Source organism: Sus scrofa, chromosome 15, assembly GCF_054392235.1.
Source record: "Sus scrofa isolate SSC_HxYL_T2T_F1_AM1 chromosome 15, Sscrofa_HxYL_maternal_Yorkshire_Landrace_v2.0, whole genome shotgun sequence".
NCBI lineage: Eukaryota > Metazoa > Chordata > Mammalia > Artiodactyla > Suidae > Sus > Sus scrofa.
The window spans coordinates 106,697,185-106,724,379 of record NC_139397.1 but is presented as its reverse complement, the minus strand read 5'-3'; the positions used below and the strand labels follow the sequence as shown (position 1 = coordinate 106,724,379).

The 27,195-nt window shown below is 33.3% G+C and overlaps 1 protein-coding gene and 1 long non-coding RNA gene across 25 annotated transcripts in view; one reads left to right on the top strand and one right to left on the bottom strand.

Annotated features, from left to right (window-relative positions):
* Window positions 1-14,775, top strand: part of TFPI (tissue factor pathway inhibitor) — a 64,748-nt gene extending 49,973 nt beyond the window's left edge. For 3 of the 9 annotated variants that reach the window (XM_005672009.4, XM_013984326.3, XM_013984329.3), the window contains 2 exons: window positions 11,246-11,425; window positions 12,192-14,775. In XM_005672009.4, the coding sequence (XP_005672066.1) occupies window positions 11,246-11,425; window positions 12,192-12,298 (287 nt within the window). In that variant the 3' untranslated portion in view covers window positions 12,299-14,775. 9 annotated transcript variants of the gene reach the window in all.
* LOC106506297 (uncharacterized) overlaps window positions 1-27,195 on the bottom strand; it is a 476,882-nt gene that overhangs the window by 146,592 nt on the left and 303,095 nt on the right. For 15 of the 16 annotated variants that reach the window (XR_014829348.1, XR_014829359.1, XR_014829356.1 and 12 more), the window contains one exon: window positions 15,259-15,367. This is a non-coding gene — a long non-coding RNA (uncharacterized LOC106506297). Of the gene's footprint in view, window positions 1-15,258; window positions 15,368-21,092; window positions 21,544-27,195 lie in introns of those variants that run through there. The other variant, XR_014829362.1, reaches the window with a different exon arrangement.

Here is a 27,195-nt window from a genome sequence, read left to right as displayed (position 1 = left end):
ATTTTTCTGATAAAATATCCATTCCATCTTCTCCATTTTCAGTCTTACCTGTTCTGTTCAGACTATCAATCCTTTGCGTTTGATTACCTCAACAATCATATGTCATCCAAACTGGAATGTTAATGAAAATGAAAGGAGGACAGTAAAAAATTATTTATTTAAAATATACATGTATAGACAGAAAATTGGGTTTGTCATTTTGGTGGATAAGTAAACTAGTTTTATCACATATATATTGAACATGATATACCAAAAAAAAAAAACCCATGAAATAATACTAGCTCAGGCAAACCATATGATGTATAGATAGATAGAGATATATAAATAGATATCCCAGTGGCCAGATATAACTCAATATACTATATACATATATTATTAGTATATTCATATCAGGTGTAAGTCAAATAGAACATTTTATGCATTTGTGTATGTGTATGTATAAAAATGGAGACACAGAGAATTAGAGAAATATATATAATGCACTAGATAGAACCTTTTGGACATTACTATCCTAATTCCATACATCCATCATGGTAGCATCAGACTAATCAAGCAAATTTACGTATTTCTCTTGCTTTATAGAAAAAAAAAGCTAACACTTAAAAAATTAACTGTGATAATCTCACCTCATTTATTTGGCTTAAATTATCTGTGTTATCTGTTAGCCCTCTACCTGTTCTGTCACTATTTTCCAACTATTTCAGTTTGACAAAATTCCAGATTTTGTCACACTATCTTGTATATATGAAATTTATCTGTCCATTCAGAATAGACATTGCCATTAAACACTCTCTCCATTATTTTTAAGTCCGAACTATCCATTCTCATTTCATATGTTTTAATTCAAGGCCTTCCCCGTAGTATCTAAGCTGCCTTTCACCACCACAAAGGAGGCTTTTTCCTCTCTCTTTGCCGGGGCTTTTTATTTTGATTCATTTAATACTTATATTGTTTGATGTTGTGTTAGCTCCGCCTTGCTGACTAGATTACAAGTTTTTTGAAGAAGCAGTCCATGGATTACATATTTTGTAAACCCTCTCCCCCACTGTTTATCCTACTGTTAGGCTCAGGACAGATGACTCATAATTTTTATTTATTAATTTTGTAATCCACAGTTACAACAGAAAGAACAAATGATGGTTGGAAGAATGCTGATCATACTTACCAAGTCTTTCTGAACATCTTCTGCATTCATGCATCAATGTTCATTTTAAGATTACATAGCATTTTATGCATGTGTTAATAATTGTGTTTTTGACATTTCTTTAATATTTATATAGTAAATGCGATGTCTTCCATAGTATACTATTAATAAAATGTTAATTGCATGCATAGAGTTAATATATTCTTCTCAATATAACTCATTGATAAATGTCTAACTAGTAAAGAAAAACTAATGTTCTCAAGTGCTCATACTGGTTTTGGGCCTTTTGAGTGGCCCTGACACGTGTATGAAAAAAATCAAGTTATTTTGAGTTATCCTTCTGGTTCTCATAGTTCCTTTTACTTCTATATACCAACTCTTTTTTTTAATGGCCACACCTGTAGCATGTGGAACTTTCCTGGGCCAGGGATTGAATGCCAGCTGCAGCTACGACCTCCACTGGATCCTTTAACCCACTGCACCACAGTAGGAACTCCTATATAACACCTCTTACTAGCTGCTTTGGGACTACATTAGCTATATAACATAAAAAAAAAAAAAAAACTTTGAATAGACTTCTAAAGCCTACTGTCTACCCAATCTGGTACTTGCTCTCTAAGAAAGGGAATGTCTATATATTTGATCTAGTCCCGTGTTGTTTCCTGGCTGCCTCCACGTCAAGGGAAACATTTAGATGTTGTTATGAAGACCATTTGGGTACTTATAACTCTGTCTCTCTCCTGGCTATATTTCCTGTATGACCTAGTGGTCAGATTCCATATATATATGAAAATAAATGGGTAGAAAATAAGAACATACATACACACACTCACACATATACATCTTTTAAAAAAATGTTTGGTTATCATTAGCCTTCTGGAAAAGGTATTATTCTCACAAATTGCCTGATTGTTACCAAATACCATCAATTAACATATTTGCCAGAGAATGCTGTCACCTAGTTGGCTTCTTGTTGAAGATGTGATTATATATAGAAAAACATCACAACAAAATCTCCAAATGGAGATGTTTTGGAAAGAAAACATCCCCCATCAGCTAAATAGTTATACACTTAGTTGTATACCACAGTTAATCACTAGCATTGTCAACAATTCTAAAACACTCCACTTCAACAACACACTTCCATAGTCCCAAAGCAGTATCCTGTTTTACATACTGTTCTCAGACCAAGAAGCACAGAAACTTCCCTTATAATCTAAATATGCCTGCATGAATCTGGAGCCTTCAAGCTGGATTTATAAAAATAGATAACAACCTTTGACAAGGATCCTTCAGACCATCTACTTCCTGGCAGAAGAGCTGGTGAGAAACAAAAATGTAGCACTTCATCTCTGCCAAGACTGCTGCCATCCAAATAGAGTTACCCTAGGTGACCACTAATTTTACTAATCCTTTTCTTCCTGGACCATCTCTGGTTTTAACAAGGATAAATTTTTGCCCCAGTCATAAGATTCCTTCAGATAAGTTTTTCTAAATATATAAAATCTTTAAAAGAGAAAATTCACAGACTTCCATTTTGAAAACCAAATTATTTTGAATGATATTAATTTTATATGAACAAGTAAAATGGCAGGGATAAAGTCCTTATCTATGTGACTATTATACAACTATAAATCAAAACATTCACAAATGAATACAATACAAACTGCAAACTAAAAGTTAATAATACTAATTCTTTGATTTATTTTAAGGCTTTTTTTTTTGCTGAAAGCAAAAAATACCTATGATAATATGATTTTGGTAAGGACTGCTACAGGACAGATCAGGAATGACAGGAATAGGTTACAAAAGCCTGTGTTACTCTGGCTGTGTGTAATTCTCTGTCGTTTTTCTATTTGAATGCTGGACAATCTTTGCAGGAATGAATTTGAGAAGCACTGATATAAAATGTGTTGATTAGGAATATTCCAACTCTATCTTTCCTAAGGACACAGCAGAATGGTTTTCTAGTTTTCTATCACATCTTAATGCTATTAAATGGATCTGACTGGCCAGTGAAAATGTGATCAGAGAGGGCATAAAATCCTGGAGCTTTAGCCTATTTCTATAAAACTTGCCAACCCAATAATTCTTGCCCTGAAATGTTTGAGCTCCCTGACTACTGTTTGCCTCAGCACTGTTACTCCCTAAACTTGTTTTCTGACTCCTTGTTTGATGACCTATTTTGATTAGATATTTTTCTCCTGTTCAAACTTGATCATTTCCAACTCCACTTATGTAACAAAGGGGAAGAAGCATCTAAGACATTCTGAACCCGAGCTTCAAAGAAGAGTGACTTGGAGAATCAAATATGAAGGGGAAGTTGTGACAACCTTTGTTTTACATGATAATTACTCGAATATCTTTTTTTCAGTTATTTTTATTTTCTAATTAGTTTTCAGATAATATATCAGAGTGGTTAAGAGTGTTGGATTTGTGGGCAGAAAGATGTGGGTTTAAATTCCAGTTCTTCTATTTGCAGATTTTCTCTGTGGCCTTGAAAATAATTACACAACTCAGCCTCAGGTTCCTCTTTTGGTATATGTGAAGAGTAATACCTTATAAAAATTTTGTGAAGACTTATGCTAAACTGTGTTTAGCAAAAATAAGAGCTCAAAAGTATTAATATTTGAGGTTTTTATGATGATGATAATGATGCTTACCCAGTATTAACAGAGGTTTATAGCAGGAAAAAAAATAAAACAATTAGGGGTATCATTTGTATACATTTTATAGTGATAATTGTTTAATATAACTGAAGCCTCTAATCTTGATCTATAGAACCTTCATTTAATATATTTAATACTATGATTATCTGAACATACAATACTTTTAAAATTCAAACATAATTATAAAATACCAATACATGTTTTGTGTCTTTGGATCTTATTTCTAAACAGAGGACTTGCAACCCTGTGTTTCCAACTTTATCTTATGACCTGAGATACAGATCTGATATACTTCTTAATGTCTATTCAGTTCAGCAAATATTGAGTGCCTCCTCTACGACAGGATTTGCCATGCAGTCTGGCAGTCTAATAATAATTAAGAAGGTGGTTTTGTCCTTTATAGACATGCCTGGGAAATAGGGGAAGGAGATAGATATGTAGGCAACTTCAGTGCCTGCTATATACTAAGACAGAGACCTACACAAATGTTAAGGGAAGATAGTCGTGTTGTACTTTCATTGAAGAATGTCAAAATTCAAATGTCTTCTACCTAATATCTTGGACCTGTTTGGCTAATGGCACCTAATCCACAGGCATAAATCACAATTCCATCTTCATTCAGGGAATCTTCTAAGTGAAGCCACATTGAAAGCCATGGTGAAATTACAAATTATGAAGCTACTGACTATATTTAATACAGTGATTACATTTCATAATACATTAGAAATATTTGGGAGTTCTTGCTAGGGCTCAGTGGTAACAAACCCACTAGTATCCATGAGGATATAGGTTCAATCCCTTGCCCTGCTCAGTGGATTAAAGATTCTGTGTTGCTGTGGCTGTGCTGTGTGCTGCAGCTCCATTTCAACCCCTGGCCTGGGAAACTTCTATTGTGCCACGGGTATGCCCTCTGCCCCCACCAACAAAGAAATATTCCATCTGCTAAGTAAATTCATCTGGAAATACTAGAATTACCTTCTCTCTAGCTCTCTCTCTACCCACATTCACTCTGGTGCTTAATTTTAGCCATTAGCACTCTGTTTTAGTTAGGGTCACCTTACATTCTCCTCTGTTGCGAGCCTCCTACTGGATTCAGCCTTCACATACCTGTTTTGAGTTTGTTTCATGTATAAAGGTGAATCAGAAATTGTCTCTTTCATCCTTCCACACTTTCAGTAACTTATTAATGTCTACATCATGGAAACCAAATATATTAGTATTCAAGGACCTTCTTAATTTGGTCTAAATTACTCTTCTAGCTTTGCATTCTGCTATAAATCTGCATGCACACTGTTCTCCAGGGAGCCTGGAGTTGACGAAGAACCTCAAACAAACTGGGAATATTCTGACTTTTGTGCTTTCCTTTACCTATATTCTCCTCTACCTCCTTTGCTTGTTAAAATTCATTCTTTGAAAGCTGATCAAAAGACTAAATAAGCATTAATTTTCACCTTTTACTAGAGTTTTCAAAGTTGCAGATATGTCATGAAGTTTTTCTAATGCATTATTAAGGTATAAATATCTTAGTATAAATTTACTCATAACAGTTTCATAAATTGTAAGTTTACCATGGCTTTCTTTCTTTGTGGCTTTATTTAGAAAAATCCTTGGATGAAGGTAATTTTGTGAACTTTTTCAATGGATTAGACAGTATTTAGGCAAGGAAATCCAACCTGATACATATCTTCCTAATTTCTCTTCCTCTTTTTTTTTTATTTTTATCTATGGGTGCTTCCTTGTCCAAGCAAAGCTCCTTATACCATCTCCCTTCACAACCTTTCAGTTTCAGATGCTCTAGCAGTCTACCTTTTACATTTCAGCCTCAGCTAAATGGCCTACCAGTAGAGCCCAAGTTCCACTGTGCTTGTTTTCCTATTCCCTGCCCTCTTTTCTATCAGGCACATCAGTTTCTGTCCATTTAATACCAGTTCTACCTGGTGAATGGAGATGCATGCGTTCCCTGTAAAACAGACTTACTATCCGTAAATAGTAAATGTATAGGAGACAGGTTTGTTCTTTTCCATCAGAAACAGATTCTGATCTCTAGCTCTTCTTTATGACCCCAGAACACTGGGATCTCACTAAAAGTATTTTTATTATATAACATTATTTCTGACATTTATTATATATTTCATTATATAATTTGCAGACAACTTGCAAAAAAAACACAAAAGTGGAAGAAAAAAAATCAGCCATACTTATACTACAGAAACACACTCACTGTCCAGATTCTAACATATTTCCTTCTACTATTTCTTTGCAATTTTTGTTTTCCAACTTGTCATGAAATAAACAAAACACTGGAAAGGTAGCTTGTGGAGGATCCCAATTGTATACAATAATTCAGCAAAAAAGAATCTATTTTGTAGAAATGTAAACTCTAAGCTCTTTACCTGATAAAAACATCTCTACACTGATCATTTTTCCCATCGATTGCGCACACTTTCAATTTTTGTGTGTATTTATATATGTATATATGTGCTTAATTTTGGTATGTTTACACAAAATGATAAATTATTGTATTTTGTTGATTCTAACATGCATATTTTTCCACATTTTAACATGGTGCAAATCATAATGAAACTTATAACTGATGACATATAATCATGTAATTATTTTTTTCTTTATAAGCAATGCATAAAATAATGGTGCATCTTAAAATCAATGTCATCTTAGATTCTATGTAGACTACATTTTGCAGAACATTTGAGTAATGAGGAATTACTTCCACTTTTGTGAATATGAAGAGAAAATAAAAGCAGTGAATGGTAAATAAATGCAATGAAGGTGCACATTTTGTTAAAAAATTTTATGCACTTTTATTTTCATTAAATTATTTAGGCACTTTTAAGCACTATTGTAAAAGTATAAATTTATATAAACTTTTAGTGGAAATTTAACAGCATCTACCAAATTATAAATTTAATATAGCTTTTGCATAATTCTAATTCTAGAAATATCTCCTCTAGAAATAGCTGAACCAGTATATGAGGCTATTCATGCACCATTTTCTGGAATTGAAAAAACTAAATAATCTATGTATACTTGAGTATAAACTGATTAAATATGCTATAGTCAATTCAAAAAAGTAAGTACTACGCATATATTAAAAAGAATGAGGTATATACCTGAAGAAATGTGGAAAACATGGTCCCCAAATATTATTAAATATAATAAGACGTGAAGCAGTTTACTAATATGTGTTTGCGTATGTGAAAAATTGGGGGGAAGATATTCTCATACCACAGGAAAGGGTAAGGGTCAAATTATGGAGAACATTTGTTTCATACTGTCATGCTTTTATATTATTTCAACATTTTACAATGAAAAGTATAATCAGAAAATAAAAATCTTCATATTTTCCTTCATTATAAAATTATGGGAAAAAATTTTTTATTCAAAGATTTGTCATTCAATTCCCTGAAACACTCTCAAAAGACAAAAAATAATTTTCTCAACAAATGATGAGGTGGTTCACAAAACCTATATTGGTAGGTAAAGTAAAAGCCCAAATATAGGCAGATAAAATGGGACAGTAAGAAAGATGCCACGATAAAGATCAAAGTGGGTACAAAATTTGAAGTTTACTGTATAAGTTTCAAAGCAAATTTACATAAGACAATTTACATATAAAACTGTCTTGGGAGCATGACCTCATAGTTTAGCAGTCATACTAGACAACGGCAGTTTGTGTCAGAATGTAAGTGGATCCTGAATTCTGAAACCTATCATAGACCTTCTAAATGGAAGCTGTCCAATTTGTTATTAATGGTGAGATCAAGACAGAATGCATTTGGTTATTAAATTCCCTTTGGAAATGAACAGAAGTCAGGTTAGTGTCTTTTTATTCTATCTTAAATTTCTGTGGACATTATAATCTAGACCAAAAAAAAAAAAAAAAAACGCATTGTGCACCTACTTCAAAACCTTTATATTTTCTTTCATTGTAGATATCAAAGTCTGGATTTTGAATAGGTGAGTGCCTATGTCTATCTAGAATAAATATGTTAATTGAAAATAGTTGAATTTATCTCCTCATGGGGTGTAAAAATTTTCAATTTTTTACCTCTGGAGATTGATCAAGTAATAATCAAGGACTCAAAAAATCTGGAGCTAAAATGTTCTTGAGAAACCATCTACTTCATCATTTTAATTCTGATGTTTATTCTAGAGTAATTCAATGATTGTCTTAAATGCTTAGAATTAAAATGATTTTAGGAGAACTAGATTAGTATGTAAGAAGGTATAATTCATGTTTCTGAAGAGTAATGGCCTTAGAAAGACTGCCCAATTGCTGCTAAGTTATTGCATTATTAAAAACATAAAATTAAAAGAACTTTAAAATACAACATTCTTAGTGATTAATTTCAAGCTTTAACTCAGTATTAAAATATTCTTGGAGTTCCCATTGTGGCTCAACAGTAATGAACCCAACTAGTATGAAGATATGGGTTCAATCCCTGGCCTTGCTCAGTGGGTTAAGGATCCTGCATTGCCGTGAGCTGTGGTGTAAGTCACAGACGCGACTCAGATCCTGCGTTGTTGCTGTGGCTGTGACGTAGGCCAGCAGGTGCAGCTCCAGTTCAACCCCTAGCCTGGGAACTTCCATATGCCATGGGTGGAGGCCTAAAAAGATTAAAAAAAAATTATTTCTATATATTGATCTGGATCAAATATGAGTTCTGTTTGATGATCTGTGTAGCTAGTGATTAAAATAGGACAAACAAATGAGATAGACAAGCAACTGTCATCAGGTCAAACATAGACACTTTCTGAATACAAGCTGATATTTGGTAAGAAGTCTGCACACTGGATCCCAGGCGATCAAAAAGCAACATTACAGACATCTTCTGATTCAAAAGTTATGGAGAGTTTCAGTTAGAGGCAATCTAATGTCTGGAACAATTTCACAGGTAGTGAAACTCTGATGAATCTGTGCTATTAACTGTCTCTTTGCTTTCAAACCAATCCTCTGCCTTCTTCTTGTTCTATCCTTTGGTTTCTGAGTAGATGTGGTGAGTGGCAACCTGTTGCAACACTGGTAGCCAAAGGTAGACAGAAGCTATAGCTTATATCCTCCCCCAAACTGTGGTATATGCTCCATGGTTTCAGATCCCACTGGAAAGACAATTTTGGTTCTAGCTTTCACTTGATATTCCAGGATCATGGCCTATGATAACCACATTCCTTGTACCTTTAGTCTAGGGACTGTGCTTGCAGATATACCAAGCCAGCTTATTCTCATCTTGAAATAGCACTGATTTTTTTAATGGGGCCACTTTTACTGTAGGTTGTGTGTTAGGCAAAAGAAGGATGATTTTTTTTTCTTCCTGTCATCAGAAAATTCTGTCCTGGAATAAGGAACTTTAGGTAGGGCATTGCTATTAAGACATAACAACTAATATTTGTAAAGAAGTGTGCAACTAACAAGTACATCCATATTATCTTCAACTTACTGTGGGCTAATACATCTTGTGTACAAAATGCTAAAGTGAAACTGATGCACAAATCATAACATCTACTTACACATCTGCTATAAAGCATACGTGGTTGCTTTCTGAGAATGATTTTTAAAAGAATAGCAATTTCCTCTGTTTTCTCTGTTTCTCAAATCAGGCTACTTGCTTATGGGATATCTCATTTGTTTCTGAACATAAGTGATGACTTTGGAAGCTTATGGAATTAGAACTAAACTGATGGCAATTGATAACCATATCATATTCTTGGCTATGGATTGATGAGAATCCATAACATATATACTAGAAAATCTTATACAATAGGAGGACTCAATTATAATATATCTCTCCTAGATTGTTGGAAAATTCCTCTCACATAAACCATTTCTGGCAATAGGAGACATCAACATTTGATAGAAAATTAAGCACACATTCTCACCAAATACATTTCAGTTTTGATTTATGATGGCAATAATCATACACCATAACCCCAATGGGGTGATGTAAAACATAAGTTAAGACTACATGATTTTTGAATGATGTTTTAGTATAGATCATAGGAGTTTCTTTTAAAATCACAGTGTCTATAGACCCAGTCAAAGACTAATACAAAAAATTTTAATGTGATTTTAGTTCTTGAATTTTGACACAGAATATCACCTTTCTAAAATGTTTTATCATAAATTCTTACCATAGCATTCCCACTCCTTCTCTTACATTTTCTAGACTTCCTCTACTACATGAGACATTATATCAAGACACTAATTTTTAAATATATAGAAGGCAAGAGGATATAAAATTGTGTTTATCAATTTAAAATTTTTCTTTTTTTCTCAAATTGTTTATTTCTTTTGTAGTCTATTCACCTGGGCTTCACTTGCTATGAAACCACTTCTTGCTTTTTGCCCAATCCATTTTCCTTCATTGCTACTGGATTCCTCAAAATGCTATTTTATGCCAATATTGTATACTTAGCAAATCTTTTTCGCATTTGCTGTACTACAACTCACTATTTGGCAAAGCCATCAAAGTTCTCTTTTACTGATTCCTGACCATCCACCAACTTTCCTAACATATTGGTTTACTTACATCAAGCAGTTTAGCTCTGCTACTAAAGTACCGGATTCCCCTCACTGATAGGAATTCCAGAAGGGGCTAAAAACTACCATTAGGCTGAAACCATTTTTCTACTTTGCCTTAAGGAAATGAGTGATCCTTTCATTATTCTAGCTGCACTTTTTCCCCTCTCTTTTTGAAAGTGGTGTGTTGCATTTAACAGTCTGTCTGTCTGGTTAAAACCTGTAAATGATATTACTGGTTTTAGTAACATTCCTTCCTTTGCAAAAATATCTAGCTCATCTAGAACTGATGGTTCAATTTATAAGAAAACTTTAGCACTAAGCCGAATCATCTCTTCTGGGCTCCGTTTTCAAAGCTTAAGGTTAAAATTTACTGTACCCAGATTGCCTGCACTTTAAAGTGTGATATGTTTTTATAGCATTCAGAACTTAAGTCAGGGACAGAACGCTTCCTCTGCTTCAGTTTGTATCATGCAATGAATAAGGATTTTGCTAATCAGGACTTTTCCCCAAAGTTGAATACTCATGAACAAATGACATGTAAACATTAATGATTTTTTTAAGTGGATACGGTTAATACATTTTCATGAATTAAATTATTAAATAGCAATTGCTTATATTATGTACAACTAGTTTTGTTATATAGAGAGTAATCACAATACTTTAACAAATGTATCTACATTTATATTTATTGGAGAAAGTCTCAGTATATTGGACACTTGGAGACTGGTTAGGCATTTTCCTGGATTTGAAATACATGAATTTCACTAAGTAATACTTTAATTTATTCAGATTTTTGTTGTATATAAACATGCCACAAGACTAAACTATAAACAATATTTTAAGTTTCAGATTAACTATCATATATGGCTTACCATGTTTTCTTGATATTCTTAGAATTTTACGGCCCCTCCTGGTGTCTGACCCCGGCAGACAGAGGATTATGTCAAGCCAATGAACGCAGATTCTACTACAATTCAGTCATTGGGAAATGCCGCCCCTTTAAGTACAGTGGATGTGGAGGGAATGAAAATAATTTTACTTCTAAAAAAGCATGTCTTAAGACTTGTAAAAAAGGTATAGAGGACATGATTCCTATTAATCACTGGTGTTTAAAATAACAATTGTATTGAAATTAAGAATGAATTTTAATCTATGAAGATATGAAATTAGTTCTATTTATAAGAAACAGTATTATGAATTAACTAATAAATATTCCCCTTCCAACTATATTTTGATAATATTCCCAGGTATGTTAACTGCAATTCCTTTTTTTAATTTTTAATTTTTTTCTTTTTTGGCCACTCTATGGCATATGGAGTTCCCAGGCTGTGGCAACGTCAGATCCTTAACCCACTGTGCCGGGCAGAGGATCAAACCTGCATCCCAGCATTCCCAAGACACTGCCAATCCCATATACTGTTTTCATTTTAAAGGATTACACAAAAATATCTTTAAGCATTCTAATGCATAAACCCTCAATGTATTTATTTTCTTCCAAATATAAAAATGATGCCTATTTATAGAGTATTAATATGTAAATAAAAATCATCTAAAATTCTACTAACTATATATAGCCATATATCTTCTTTAATAAAATGAGCATTAATTTTTAACTGAAGAGGAATAATAAAAATCAATAACATTTACCCATTTTTGCTAACTCATGTGTGCAAAGTGACTTCCTTAGAAAGAGATGGTTTTATACAATGACATAGACAAATTAAAGGGTTTTAAACCAATTACATATTTTGGGGGGTTTAAATATTAAAAGCTGAATGCATTTCAGATTAAATGTTTTATTGTTTACCTTATCATGCATAAATTTATCTTCCTTTTGTAGGTTTTGTCCAAAGAATATCAAAAGATGGATTAATTAAAACCAAAAGAAAAAGAAAGAAGCAGCCAGTGAAAATAGTATATGAAGAAATTTTTGTTAAAAAGATATAAATTTATTACAGCTCAACATTATTTCTACTAAATATTTTGGATAAAACTTTTCATTATGATTCCTATAGTTTTCTCTCCTGAAATCTTTTAATAAACATTTTCATGGATTATCTATGCATATATTACCTGCTCTTAATACATTTGAATCAGAGTTCCTTTTCTAATCTAGTCAAATTACTTATGCTAGGGCTATAATTTATTAATTTTCTACTATTAATTTACTTATTCTCTGGATCCCTTTCTAACTATCTGCCATTTAACCACAAATTATCATTACTACTGGCAATATCAAATCAGTCTGTTTTACCATTCGGTGATTTATCTTTTTGAGAATATATTGTTACTTATTTGTTTTGATATTGTATACAATGATATTCTTAATAGCATATATCCAAATTAAGAAATACAGCTATTAAAGATCAAGTGGACTGGGGATTTCACATTTAAAATGGTTACAAGCACTGTCTTCTGATAAAGATTACTCAGTTGTGCTTTTGGAAAGATCTGGTAATAACCAGATTCTATCATGTGTTTTCCTACTTAGACATATTTTTTTCTCCTTTAGTACTAACTAGTACCTGGAACAATCTTGAGCCAAACCATAGCTGAACAAAGAGAGCCAACTCTGTGTCACGTGCCTGCCTGATTTTGATTGATTTAACTTTTATTTGCTTTTGGTAAATACCAGTAAAGATGATTGAATAGTTGTGTATTATGTACAGATCATGATAAGAAGAAACTTGGTGAGAATGGGAAGTTTTTAATGGCAATCAAAAGGAAATTCTGTGTATGTACTTCTAAATTTTATTGTTTGACAAAATTTTATTTTACCAAAAATAGCAAGAATATTTAAACCTCCTAAAGCCTATTTCTCTCTCTCTCTCTTTGGGTCACTCCATAGCATATGGAGTTCCCCAGCCAGGGGTCAGATCCCAGCCACACAGCTGCGGTAACTCCAAATCCTTAACCCGTTACACCTGGCAGATATCTAACCAGTGTTCTCCCAGCACTCCCAAGATGCCACGAGTCCCATTGTTCCACAGCGGGAACTCCAAAATCTATTCATTTATAATTTGTGCATTTTTTTGAAAGGCATGTTATTTTTGTAGAAAAGGAAGAGAAAATTATCAGAAGGAAGATTCTATTAGAAAAAAAAATATGTTATTCACTCTTAGGCTTTTAAATAACATTTCTCTGGAGATAATTCACTTTATCCATATCTAAACCCTTCCTCCTCTGCTGAGTCATGTGCAGTTTACTATCTCGACTCCTAGACATTTCACATTCTACCTCAATTTTCACATTTAAATTTGAACTTGTCATCTAGAAACAACTATTTTACCCATTTAGTTTAGCTGAATGTCTTCTCTATAGCAATGGTATTATTAATTCTGCCTCTTCTTTGGGCTTGAAAGTTTTAACCTAATTTTGATTTCTTATTTTTCCTTATATACTACATCTAATCAGTCTCTACATACTATTGCTTCCTTTTTTCATAAATTTCATCTCACTCCCAGGCTTTTTACCTCTACTGAATTTTTAACATTAGTATTGATTTAGTTCCTAAGAATTAATTAATACATTTCTCCATCATTCAAAATCCTTAAAAGATTCACTAATTGGTACTTAACCCTACCCCAGCCCTCACTTTATATATTATTTGGACATAGCTACACTACTTTTTCATAATTATTTCACTTTAGTTAAAATTATATTCACTGTTTATTGAACATATATTTCATTACTTAGTTTATTCATGCTGATTTCCTATTTAAAAATATGATCCTCTCCAGACCATTTATGTGAAGTCAGGGTCCAGCTGATGTGAACTATAAAATTACTATATTTTGAGACAAAATATGAAAAGTCCTAACATACATTCTATGGCATAAAAATTACATTGTTACAAAATAGTATCAATTTGTTCACTTAAGAAATTTTTTATAAATTGATTTCAAATATACAGTGCATAAGTAACTGCCTTAAACTTAGTCTCTGCTGTGGAATGCAAAACTTTTGAAAATCAAAATATCTTATAAAATATGTCTGTTGTCTTTTATACATGGATAGCAATAGCTTTATATAAAGGGTGCAATCTTGTTAGGTCAAGTGAAAAATTGCCACCAAAGACAAATAAATAAACAGCACACTATTGAGTTATTTCCCCTAACAACTATTCATGGCTTCATTACTTAAGAAACACACACACTGAGAGATGGTTTGCAATGTTTAATGCATGTGAATATTATTTTTACTGTGTTTTTAAATAAGATTCCCTCTAAAGGTATTGTCTGCCTTTGTTTTGCATAATCAAATGCATCTAACTGTGAATTTTATATAAAATTACATTATACAGAATATATATGTATTTACTGACCTTATTTTCTGTTCAAAATTAACAGGTCATGCTGAAAACTGCTCAAATGATTTTATTTTTTATAGTATAAGAAATAAAATATATTACCCTGGAAAATAAAGTATGACTGCTATACTCGTGAATTTTTTTTATTCTTCAAAAAATAAAATGTAATACTCTTGTTATTGCAAAGATAAAAGAGCTCTAAAAACATGGTAACTTATTCTACCAAAGAGAGAGAGGCACACAAGCATTTAATCATATAATAATAACACAATAAATAAAATAGAGCGTTAGGACTATGAAATGATTTCTTTATCAGTTTGCTCATAGAAGAATTCTGACCCAAACAATCTGAAGCAAAACAGGGGTACTTTTTAATCACAAAATTGAAATGGTCACAGGTATTGGACTTCACTATGGATGGATTCAGGGTCTTACCATTGTCATCAAAACTCAGTCTGCCTTCATCCCTGATTCTGCTGTCCAACATTTTTTGCCATTATTTTCTAATCTTACAGGATTTCAAGATGACTTCCAGAGTGAATTTAAAGCCCACATCCTCTCAGAGTAAAGTTTTCTAGAGGAATTTGGACTCTCTTACCTCAAAGAATTGAATTAAAGTCTTGGCTTCAGGCATGATCCATGAAAGAAATAACTGATAAGCTGGACTTTATTCAAATTAATTCTTTCTTCTTTGCAAAAGGCAATATCTAGGAACCAGAAGACAAGACAAAGACTCAGAGAATATACATGCAAAAGACACATCTGGTACAGGACTTGTATCCAAAATATACAAAGAACTCTTAAAACTCAACAAGAGGGAAACAACTTATTAAAAATAGGCCAAAGACCATAATAGTTACCTCAAAAAACATATATATATGGCAAACGAGCACATGAAAAGATGCTCTATATCCTAGAGATTAAGCCCTTGTCCGTTGCATTGTTTGAAACTATTTTCTCCCATTTTGTAAGTTGTCTTTTTGTTTTCTTTTTGGTTTCCTTTGCTGTGCAAAAGCTTGTCAGTTTGATTAGGTCCCATTCGTTCATTTTGCTTTTATTTCTGTTACAACTCAACAGCAAAAAAAGCCAACCACCCAATGGAAAAATTGGCAAAAGATCTGAATAGACCATTCTCCAAGGAAGATATACAGATGGTCAACAAGCACATGAAAAAATGTTCAACATCACTGATTATTAGAGACATGCGAATCAAAACTACCATGAGATACCACCTCACACCAGTCAGAATGGCCATCATTTAATAAGTCCACAAATAACAAGTGCTGGAGGGATTGTGGAGAAAAGGGCACCCTCCTGCACTGTTGGTGGGAATATAAGCTGGTACAGCCACTATGGAGAACAGTATGGAGGTACCTTAGAAATCTATACATAGAACTACCATATGTCCCAGCAATCCCACTCTTGGGCATACATCCAGAAAAAATTTTCCTTAAAAAATACATATGCACCCGTATGTTCACTGCAACTCTGTTCACAATAGCCAAAAGCTGGAAACAACCCAAATGTACACTGACAGATGATTGGATTAGGAAGATGGGGTATATATACACAATGGAATACTACTCAGCCATAAAAAAGAATGACATAATGCCATTTGCAGCAACATGGATGGAACTAGAAACTCTCATACTGAGTGAAATGTCAGAAAGAGAAAGATAAACACCATATGATATCACTTATAACTGGAATCTAATATACAGCACAAATGAATGTTTCCAGAGAAAAGAAAATCATAGACTTGGAGAAGAGACATGTGGCTGCCTGGGGGGAAAGGGAGGGAGTGGGGTGGATCGGGAGCTTGGGGTTAACGGATGCAAACTACTGCTCTTGGAATGAATTTACAATGAGATCCTGCTGTGTAGCATTGAGAACTATGTCTAGATACTTACATCACAACCCAAAAATTGGGAGGAAAAAGTATGTATACATATATGTGTAACTTGGTCCCCATGCTATACAGTGGAAAATAAATAAATAAATAAATAAAGTATATATTAAAAAAAGACAAGATGCTCTACATCTTATGTCATCATGGAAATGCAAATTAAAACAATAATGAGCTACACACCTACTAGAATGGTCAAAACCAGGTACAAGTGACACCACCAAACAGTGGCAAAGACAGATATGAAAAAATCAAGAACAACTCATTCACTGCTGGTAGGAATATAAAATGGCACAGACACTTTGGAAAACAGTTTCATAATTTCTTACAAAATTAAACATACTCTTACTATACCATCTGGTAATCATGCTCCTTGGTATTCCCAAAGGATTTGAAAATGTAGGTATGCATAAAAACGTTCACACAGATAGCAATTTTATTCGCAATTGCGCAAATGTGGAAGCAACCAAGATGTCCTTCAGTAGATGAATGGATAAATTATGGTATATCCAGACAACATGATATTATTCAAGGCCAAAAAGAAATGAACCACCAACCCATGAAAAGATATGGCGGAAACTTAATGCATACTACTATGTGAAAGAAGCCAATCTACAAAGGTTCTATGGAGTTCCTGTCATGGTGCAGTGGAAACGAATCTGACTAGGAACCATGAGGTTGTGGGTTCAATCCCTGGCCTTGCTCAGTGGGTTAAGGATCCAGCGTTGCCATGAGCTGTGGTGTAGGTTGCAGATGCGGCTCGAATCTGGCATTGCTGTGGCTCAGGCATAGGCTGGCAGCAACAGGTCTGATTAGACCCCTAGCCTGGGAACCTACATATGCCGTGGGTGCAGCTCTATAAAAACGACAAAAAGACAAAAAAATAAATTAAAATAAAAAGGTTCTATGAAAAGATGCTCAGAATCACTAATTTTTAGAGAAATGCAGATCAAAACTACAATGAGGACCCACCTCACATGGGTCAGAATGGCCATCACTAATAAGTCTACAAATAACAAATGCTGGAGAGGCTGTGGAGAAAAGGGGACCCTCCTACATTGTTGGTGGGAATGTAAACTGGTATAGCCACTATGGAAAACTAAATATAGAACTACCATATGGTCCAGCAACCCCCACTCCTGGTATATATCCAGACCAAACTATAATTCAAAAAGATACATGCACCCCTGTGTTCATTGCAGCACTGTTCACAATAGCCAAGACATGGAAAGAAGCTAAATGTCCCTTGACAGAATGGAAGGAAACCAGAATAAAGTTGAATGTGGAAGTCTGAAGGATGAGGAATAGCTGATTACTTGTTATATGTCTTTAGTGCTAATTGATTTTTCAATTATGTCCCTGGAGTACTTTGCTGAAAATTTTAAGTTAATTAAAATAAAGTTGTTTAATGTCTTCACTTTCCATCAAAGGCTGTAGGGAAAAGTTCTGAAGTATGAACTACAAGATACTGTTTCTTATATAAGTACTGACACTACTTAGTGGATGAATTTGTCCTCTCATTTCGTTAGCCACATATTTACTCATACTTAGAGTGTTTTGACTTGACTGCTTATAAAAACTCTTAGTTTGGCATTTAAGAAAACGTGATTTAAAAGCCTCCAACACCACTATATAAGCCAAAAAAAAAAAAAAAAAAAAAAAAAAAAACCCAAAAAACAGTGAAGACGTTGTGTAATTTAAAAAACAAAAGTCAATATCTGCCAGGCCCTTGTCTTGGTAATAGCCACATCCCTTGTAGAGAATGGAAGTTATTTTCAGTGGTCTGCTATATTCCTCCAAAACTAGCCTATGTGCATGCAGCCTGCCTTATCCAAACTGATTACACCCATAACAGATTTCCTTTGTCCATGCCTAACTGGCACCCAAACAAAAGAAGTTTTTATAAGAAACTTCCAAGTTACTACTTTACAGGGAGACCCACTCACTTTGGAAGATTCTAAATGCCTCACCATTTGGGTTTTGTTTAAGATAAAAAAAATTCTGAACCATCAGCTTTTTTCCCTCTCAAAATTACATGCATTCTAGAGAAAATAATACATGTGACTTTGACAGTAATCAAGGCATTTCAAGCTCAAAGAAAGTTCTGAAACAATTTTGAGAGTAATTTCTTCTTAAATCATTCTTTAAAAACTAGCAAAATTTAGTGAAAAGCAAATTATTTTAGTACCAAAATATTTTATTTCAATCTATAATTTATTCTAATAAATTTTAAGCAAATCCAATTTCAGCCAGAATTAATGCATTCCTGTCAACATTACTGATAATTTGTTGTTCCTCACTAATTATGAGACATCAGATAAGTCAGTGATGAACCTGGGTATATTTGCAGTGTTAATCCACATTTAATCTGTATTTTCACAAAGGGTGTAATTCCAATTTATTGACCTCCCCTTCTTAAGCTGCAGGTGCTCTCAAATTAGAAGCCAGAGAAAGCTGCTACTTCCTTCTTAGTCAATTTTTGGAATCAGAAAGCATGAATTTTGACTTTCAAAAGTCAATTTTTTGAACATATTCCCCATTCTCAACAGAATGTTCTACAAAGTTTGCAAATCACTCTAGGGAGATTTCCAGAGAGTTTCAAAATGTGAACAGCTGTGAGCTACCTAAATGATCCATCTTGCCAAGAAGTTTCTACTCTAGAGATGAAGAAATAAACAACTACCATTTAAACTCAAAATATCTGCCACTGTTCAATGAGAAAGTCTGTGGAATTACAAAGCTAAGTATATGCTTGGAAAATTTTTATTTAACCATTTGCATATCTCTTTATTACTTTTTTTCCTTTATAAGCTACACACATACACACACAATCCTTTAATTTGGAAGAAATCTTTAAATCCCGAAGGTTCTCTTATATCTACTGATCATAAACTGCCAGCCTAAAACGAAGAGTATTTTAAGTATTGTTGAAGAAAAACATAAAACACCCAATCATATACAATAATAACACAGCACTTGGATCCAAATCAATTTGGATTTGATCTTAAAAAGACTTGTTATCACTGACTCCCTCTTCCTTGTGATATAATTAGGAAGGTAAATGAGAGCACACATGTAAAGTATTTAGCATGGTCGCTACATCGCAAGAACCCAATAAGACGAATAGCTATTGATATTACAACTGGTTGAATATTTATTATTTCCCAAAGTTTTAGAATACAGTCTGAGCTGTAACAATTATTCACATAAATTATGCAATTAAAAGTTGGAATAGGAAATTTGAGGTAAATTTTGCTTGCTAAAATAACAGTTTTATAAAATGAGAAAGTAGATTAGTTTTACTGTCAACAAGATTAACTGAGGAAAATGTAAAAAATGTACATTTGAGAATTTTTTAACAATTTAATAATTTGTTTTCAAGATAATTGCCTAAGAGAAGATAATAACATTTTTAATGTGGAACATGAATGAAATGGGTAAAAATCAATAAATGTTCTTTGTATTTCTCAAATGAACCTATGCAAAACTCATTTTAAAATACTGAAATAGATCTTAGGTTTGTAAGAATTTCTAAGTTTAAAAAAATGACCACTATTATTCCTTGTCATCCTTCCAAATATTCAGAAGCTTATATTACTCACATATTAATAATATTGGAAATGTATGCTCTAGATAGAAGCCAGATTATAAATATATTTAAATAGAAAAATAGTCAAGCTAGTGATGATGCTTTAACATAAACTTGCTGAATGGTGTGCTGTGTTTTCCTATCTTGCTAATACTGATTACTGTCTTTTTCTCAGTGTGGAATTATAGAGCTGAAACCCCAGTAACCAACATCATTTAACTTAAATTCCATACAATTTTCTTCCAAAAATATATGAAGTAGTTTGCTAGATACTATTTTGCTAATAAAGTTGTGAAGAAGGAGTACTGGTTTGAAAATTAAACATTTTAATTTCAAGTTATAGTTCCACCAATTCCCAATTGTGTAAACTTATTAAGATCCTATTCCCTCACCTGAAAAGGGAAAATAAAATCTCACTCAGAGTTAAAGAAAATATCCAAAGCATATAGCACATTTGTGGAAGAATGCCAGTTATCAACAACATTACTTTTCTTCCTCAGCTTGCCCTAAAAGAGATGGCAGCAGCACTACTAAGTATTAAGTAAAGACACACTAACTATACAACCTAAAGTTGAGTTTGTTTTTATGTTTCCTTAACAATGATTCCCCCAAGAGTCCTCCGACCACAGTATTTTTATTTTCTGGATAATCACAAACACCATGAGAATCAATTTTAAGGATAACTATGTAAGGGACCACGGTTAACACTGTTGACATTAACTTCCTAATAACTTTGCAGAAAGACAGGGAAACATTTCCCAGGGAACGATTTTGTTCTTGCTTTCTCATGCCAGCCACATTACCCCTACCCACAATTCAAAGCACAAAACAAAGCATAAAAGTTGAATTGGCATGCATGACCCATTGCAAATAGACTAAAATACAAATTCCTTATCACAGCTTAATGGCCCTACATCCTATGTCCTGATATACTCACGGGGGACTCTTCTTGTCTCTGGTCTCCAAACTCCAGGAACAATCAAGGTGCAGCACTTGAACAGGTTTTGCTTACTTGCAGTAGTCTTCCTAGCAAATTCTGGTTGGTGCCTTCCCCCGTCCATATTGAGCAGGTGCACTCATCTCCCTGTTGCTGGGAGAATTCACTCTTAATAGCTCCCAGCTGTATCTTCCTGCAAATTATCCTCAGCTGATAGTTGTTTCCTCCCCTAGAAATTATGTTTCCCTCTTCCAGAGTGGCTCACACAAAAACTACCTAAGAAGAAGCTGTGAAAGACAGACTCCCATGCATCAAAGGAGGACAACTCTGACATGCAATTTACACTCCAGACTCCAGACCCCTAGCCCTATGAACTAGGCCAAATTCAGATTTCACCTGAGACCACATGCCTGCTCACCTCATTCTTCCAATCCTGCTTCATTCCCCACCCCCCACCGCTGCCGGATGTTTTTTCCTCTGAAGAGCCCTTTTGCCTAAATGATAAGAATCCAAATCCTTCTCTCAACTTCTGTTCCTGGCTCTACGGAGAACAGGCCCCTTTCTAAGCCAAGGAATATCTTGTATTTCTTGACTTTTAGGTTCCAGAGTAACTATCACCTAGAGAGAAAATGTTCTATAAGAAGTATAGACTCCATCCACCCTCCCTTCCTATCTATTCAGTCCTGATTGAACATATTGTTTTTTAGCAATCTGAGTATATGAGCAATAAGGGCAGAAATAAGTATATTTTTCTCAATGTCTACCTGAGGATAGAAAGTAAATTCCTTGAAAGTAGGACCTCTTCTCCATTATCAAATTTTGTACTCCCAGTATCTATCCAAATGCTTAGTCACATGGCAGATGATCAACTAATATGATAATCAATTAGTATTTAATGGATGGCTGTAGTTCAGAAACCTTGCTTTCTGATGATACAATTGTCTTCAGAGATAGATCTCAGGGGTAATTAATATGTCCCCAAACACTGTCTATCAAATGTCAGCTGTATGAAGCCAGAGCATGTTTATAGCCAATTAATCATTGATTTTTTTTTCTACCACATAATGGTAAAACAAATATTTTTCATGCTTGAATATAGTGAGGGCTTTGTTTATCAGATGTGAGAAACACTTTACACTGTTGTGAGCTTTCAAAAACGTGACATATTTCCAATCAGGTATGTAGGAGTTAATCTACTTTGGCCTAGCCATGGGCTTTAGAGTTGTCCAGCTTTAGATCCTTTACAATATTTAAATATATGTGTGTTACATATATATGTTGTACATATATGTGACATGTACATTAACTGAAAGACCAAAGGTGGCATGTCATTTTATCAGCACCATGCTCTAACCAACTGAGCTAACCGACCCTTTAGTATGCCATTTTAATTTGTAGTGTTTTGCTTATATTTTAACATTTATAATGATTGTTTGCCATCTTGTCACTATATATACTACTTTGATTGTATAGTCTATTATAACTCTAGTCATCTCAAAACATCATCAGAATGTTTTCTTAGGAGTCTTCCAAAGTTATTGGGATTTTTCTTTAAAGAAAAAAAAAGACAATTGCATTATTACTTCATCTAGAGAGCAACTTTGGTAATTTGAGAATGTTTAACGCTAGATGGCAGGATGAGACTGTAGATAACACTCAATTCCTCGAAGCTGAGTATTAAAAAAATGATAGCTTTCTCAAAGGTGTAAAGAACTCTTAGGCAGATACATTGTTTATTCTTTAATATAATTCTTTAATATATGTATTATAGTTACACATTTCCTTATATTTAAAAGCTTTCACTGTATACAATAGTGATGTTAAACATGAATCAATTATTGAAAAGAGAATATAAATTGCTAATAATTTTACAAGTTATATAAATATGACAATAGTGGAATAAAATAGTCTGTACTGGGAAAACATTCATGCCATTTGGCATCTCTATAACTTAATTATTAATCTTTTAAGCAAAATATAATATGTGGTCATTTAATCAAATGCTACTTGGGTCAACACGCATAAACACAAAAGTTAAACAATTTATTTTCAAAATCAAGACTGATACTCAGCAAATAAGAAGCATTTCAGAATAAATCCACAATTCATATCCAGAGTATATACCAGCTAATACTAGCCTAGAAATAAGAACTATTTTAAACTCTTTCAGGAGTAGTGATTAGATTTTTCCAGATGAATTACTCTCAGTATTTATGTGCCACTTGTCAGTACAATATGGATAAGTATAGCTAGGGTTACCACATATAATTTTTCATCCAAACCAGGACACTGAGCACAAAAATAAAAACTGAAACTGCCCTAGCAAACAGGGGCACCCATTTAGGGGAGTTCATTTTGTGAGCTTTATGATTTTGTTATATTTTAAAACTTATTTTTAATTAGTCCACAGCATATCTCATTTGCCACTGCCAGTTCTTTATTCTAGCAACAGCTAGCCCTTTGGTGGAAAGGAGAGGCTCAAATTAGTGTGAAATCGATTTTAGTAATGGAAAATAACATATTCACTTTCAATAGTCTAGACATCAGATCTGGGTCCTTTAACCAAATACAGTTCATTAAGTAATAAAAATAACTTGAAAAATACTAAGCAATTTAGGTAAAATAATAGAAGGTCAGGTCAACTTATTTTCTAACTAGGATTTTTTTGATGTAGAGTATAAAAAAATGTGTTTCTCCTCAAATTATTGGTACATTTCGAACAAAGCATAGCATACACAATTTTGTTGATGTATAAATTATCTCTGGGTGTACATAATGACTTTCAAACAATTAAGAATAAAGAGGAATTATTAACTCATAACATAATACCTAAAAAACTTTACAGAAATAATTCTCAATTTTTTTTTTTCTTGCACTCTCATCAGGGACAGTCTGTTATGTTTCATTTAAAAGTGTTTTGTTTTGTTTTCATGGCAAAACTATGCTCCAAGGCAGTAGCCACATGATTTCAAAATAAGTGGTCAGTTCTACCCAAACCACATTTTTGGTCAAATGTGACTTAAGTTAGTCAAATAATATAAACAGTAATCCAGAGATTCTGAGATAGCTTCCTCCTGAGTGTTAGTCAAAGTCCATTTCACATGGTAATTAATACTCATTACTGGAGAACTACGGCCCTTGTGAGCCTTACATGGGACCACAAATGTAGGCACAATCCTGCATGTAGGATTCTGAAAAGGACAAGTATGACTAATTATTATTATATATGTCATACTTCATTCCTGGTTCTATAGAAAACCTTACTGAGTGCTCTGCATGGTTACATCTAGACTCTGTATTAGCAGTATTAGTTGCTGATTGCAGAGAATTTGTCTTCATGTGCTAGTCAAATCTATGTTGTAAACAACTAGATAACAGAATATACCCTATTTTTTCCTTAACTCCCCAACACAACTAGTACAACATCTAGCTCAAAATATAGGTTTGATCACTACTTATTAAATGATTGCAAGTGTCTTCAGTCTATTCTGGGAAAAGATTATTTTATAAATAATTAAGATATATCAGGTTGAACTGATGTATTGATGTCTCACTGGCTAGAATTACCTAATTGATTATCAAAACATTTTCATTTTGTTCTGCTCCACTTTACCAAATATTTGTTGTCTGTTTCACTGTTGAGAGGTCCCATGATCCATCTTTTCGCCTGACTCTCATATCCAGAATGATTCCTGAAAGGCCTCATTCCATTTATTTCACCTGGAGTTTATAAAATGGTGACTCTGAAGAATATGATTAGTGGGATGCAGTTTACCAGTTATTTCTAAATAAGGCTATTAAATGATATTAATAAAAACTATCCAAGGGCCTTCATGGAGTATAACTATGTGCTTGACCAATTATTTAAATATATAAATACTACAATTTCTATTAGGCTTTCCATTTAGTATAGCACTTGATGCATAGTAGAGGAAAAAGGATTGGTTTAAGAGTCTTATAAATTCAAAGCATAGATTTTTTTTCAATCACTAGACTTAACTAATGTTGGGCAAATAGAATCAATGAATCTTTGGAAAAAATAATACTTTTACAAACTTATTGGAAAAAGTTTCAGTTTTTTATAATATAAATTCAAAAGCTATATGTTGATCTCTTTATAGGGGTCAGATAATATACCAAGCACGAGAGATGAGACAGGGTCTCGGGTACATATTAAAGTCTAGTATTTGATTCTGCTCAGAATTTTATTTTATTTTTTCTTCTTTTTTAAATTTTTGTTTGTTTGTTTTTTAGGGTTGTACCCACGGCATATGGAGGTTCCCAAGCTAGGGGTCAAATCGGAGCTGTTGCCACTGGCCTACGCCACAGCCACAGCAACACCATCCAAGCCACGTCTTCGACCTACACCAAAGCTCAAGGCAATGCCAGATCCTTAGCCCACTGAGCAAGGCCAGGGATCAAACCCACAACCTCATGGTTCCTAGTCAGATTTGTTTCCGCTGAGCCACAACGGGAACTCCAGATTCTGCTGGATTTTAAGTTGGGAACAGCAAGACCTAAAAAGTTTTGTCAAAGGTCACACTAGAAGGTTTCAGAATCAGCACTGGAATTTCATGTCTCTTGGTCCAATCACAGTGCTTTGTATTTATTTCTTAACAGTTCTCTGAGCAGAATTCAGTAGAGCTTTCACCTGGCAATATCCACTTGGTACTCTGATTAAAGAGCCACTGTTTATGGAGTCAGCCATAATCTGCAACATTAACTTTTCTTCTCATGGGCTAAAAGAAAGAGCTCAAAATGAAGTACATCTCAGCAGCCTCCGAAAGTAAAACAAAACCAAGCCCTAACTGGAAATAACAACATTCTATAATCTTGCAACTTCTGGTTAATTTCTTTCTCCCCCAAATCAAATAGATACTAGTTTCTTAAAGCTTTATAACTGATAGAGATTAGTATGTATCCTATTCTTATATGTATTTTTATTCTTTATTGACCTTGATCCTATTGATCTTAAAATCAACAATTACGTAATAAGTTTCTTCCATGGATCCATGTAATAAAAAATCTCAGCAGGAGCACACTGTTTAAAAAATATGAATTCTCTTTCCGTCATCCTGTCACCCTTTGTTAGTCTACAAGGATTGTGAGAAGCTCATTTTGTTCTGGAATCACAGTAATTTACCAATATCTCAGTGCCTCCGACCTCAAATTTACTAAGAATTCAGTAATCATAATAATATCTATTTCTAAATATTACCTAATTTGTTGATTCAAAGTCTTAAAACTATAGGGGTTTTAGATGTTACCTGATAACATCTCTTCTAGTTCATAGATGAGAAAATTGATGCCTAGATAAATTAAGTGACATTTAGTGCTGTTTAGGTTTTAGAAATTATAATTGTTGTATCTCACACATTTACCATATTGTCAAAAAAAGTGCATTTCAAATTTAAAACTTACTTTCCTGAAAATTTCCAATGATTGATTAAACATATTTAGAATAAAATTATGTTTTGAGACAAAACTTTTTCTAAAACATTAATGTTACATATTTTACATTGTTTCATAATTCATAAATTATCTGCATTTTTGTTAAGGCTATTTTGAGGTATAAGTATAATGGTATTAATTAGTTTTTAATCCCATAGGTGGCATGATTAAGTTAAATATTTTAAAATATATGCAATTACTTTAAATGTATACATATGTTCTCACAAAGTTATTTTCCCTAAAATGTATATTTATATATAATGAAAAAGTCATATATGTATATGTATATAAACAATACAAACACACACACAATAGTTTTGTTTATGACACATACACACATACTTATACCATGAACAAAACTAAAAAACAGCTCAAAAACTTACAGGATAGAGTTTCATCATTTAATTGTGGAAAACTGATTAGGAAATAGCTTTGATTATCAAAGATCCAAATTAATAAGAATTAGATCACAAAATTAATTTTGATGGAAAAATTTATTTTCCTGTATTCATTTGTGAAGAAAGACATGTTAGATAAAAAATTTTCTTGATGTTTTGTAAAATATAACTACACATACACACACACACATCCTAACTCCTTTAATTCTTTGAGCTGAATGCTATACTCAGATTTCCTTCAAATCATAGGCAGC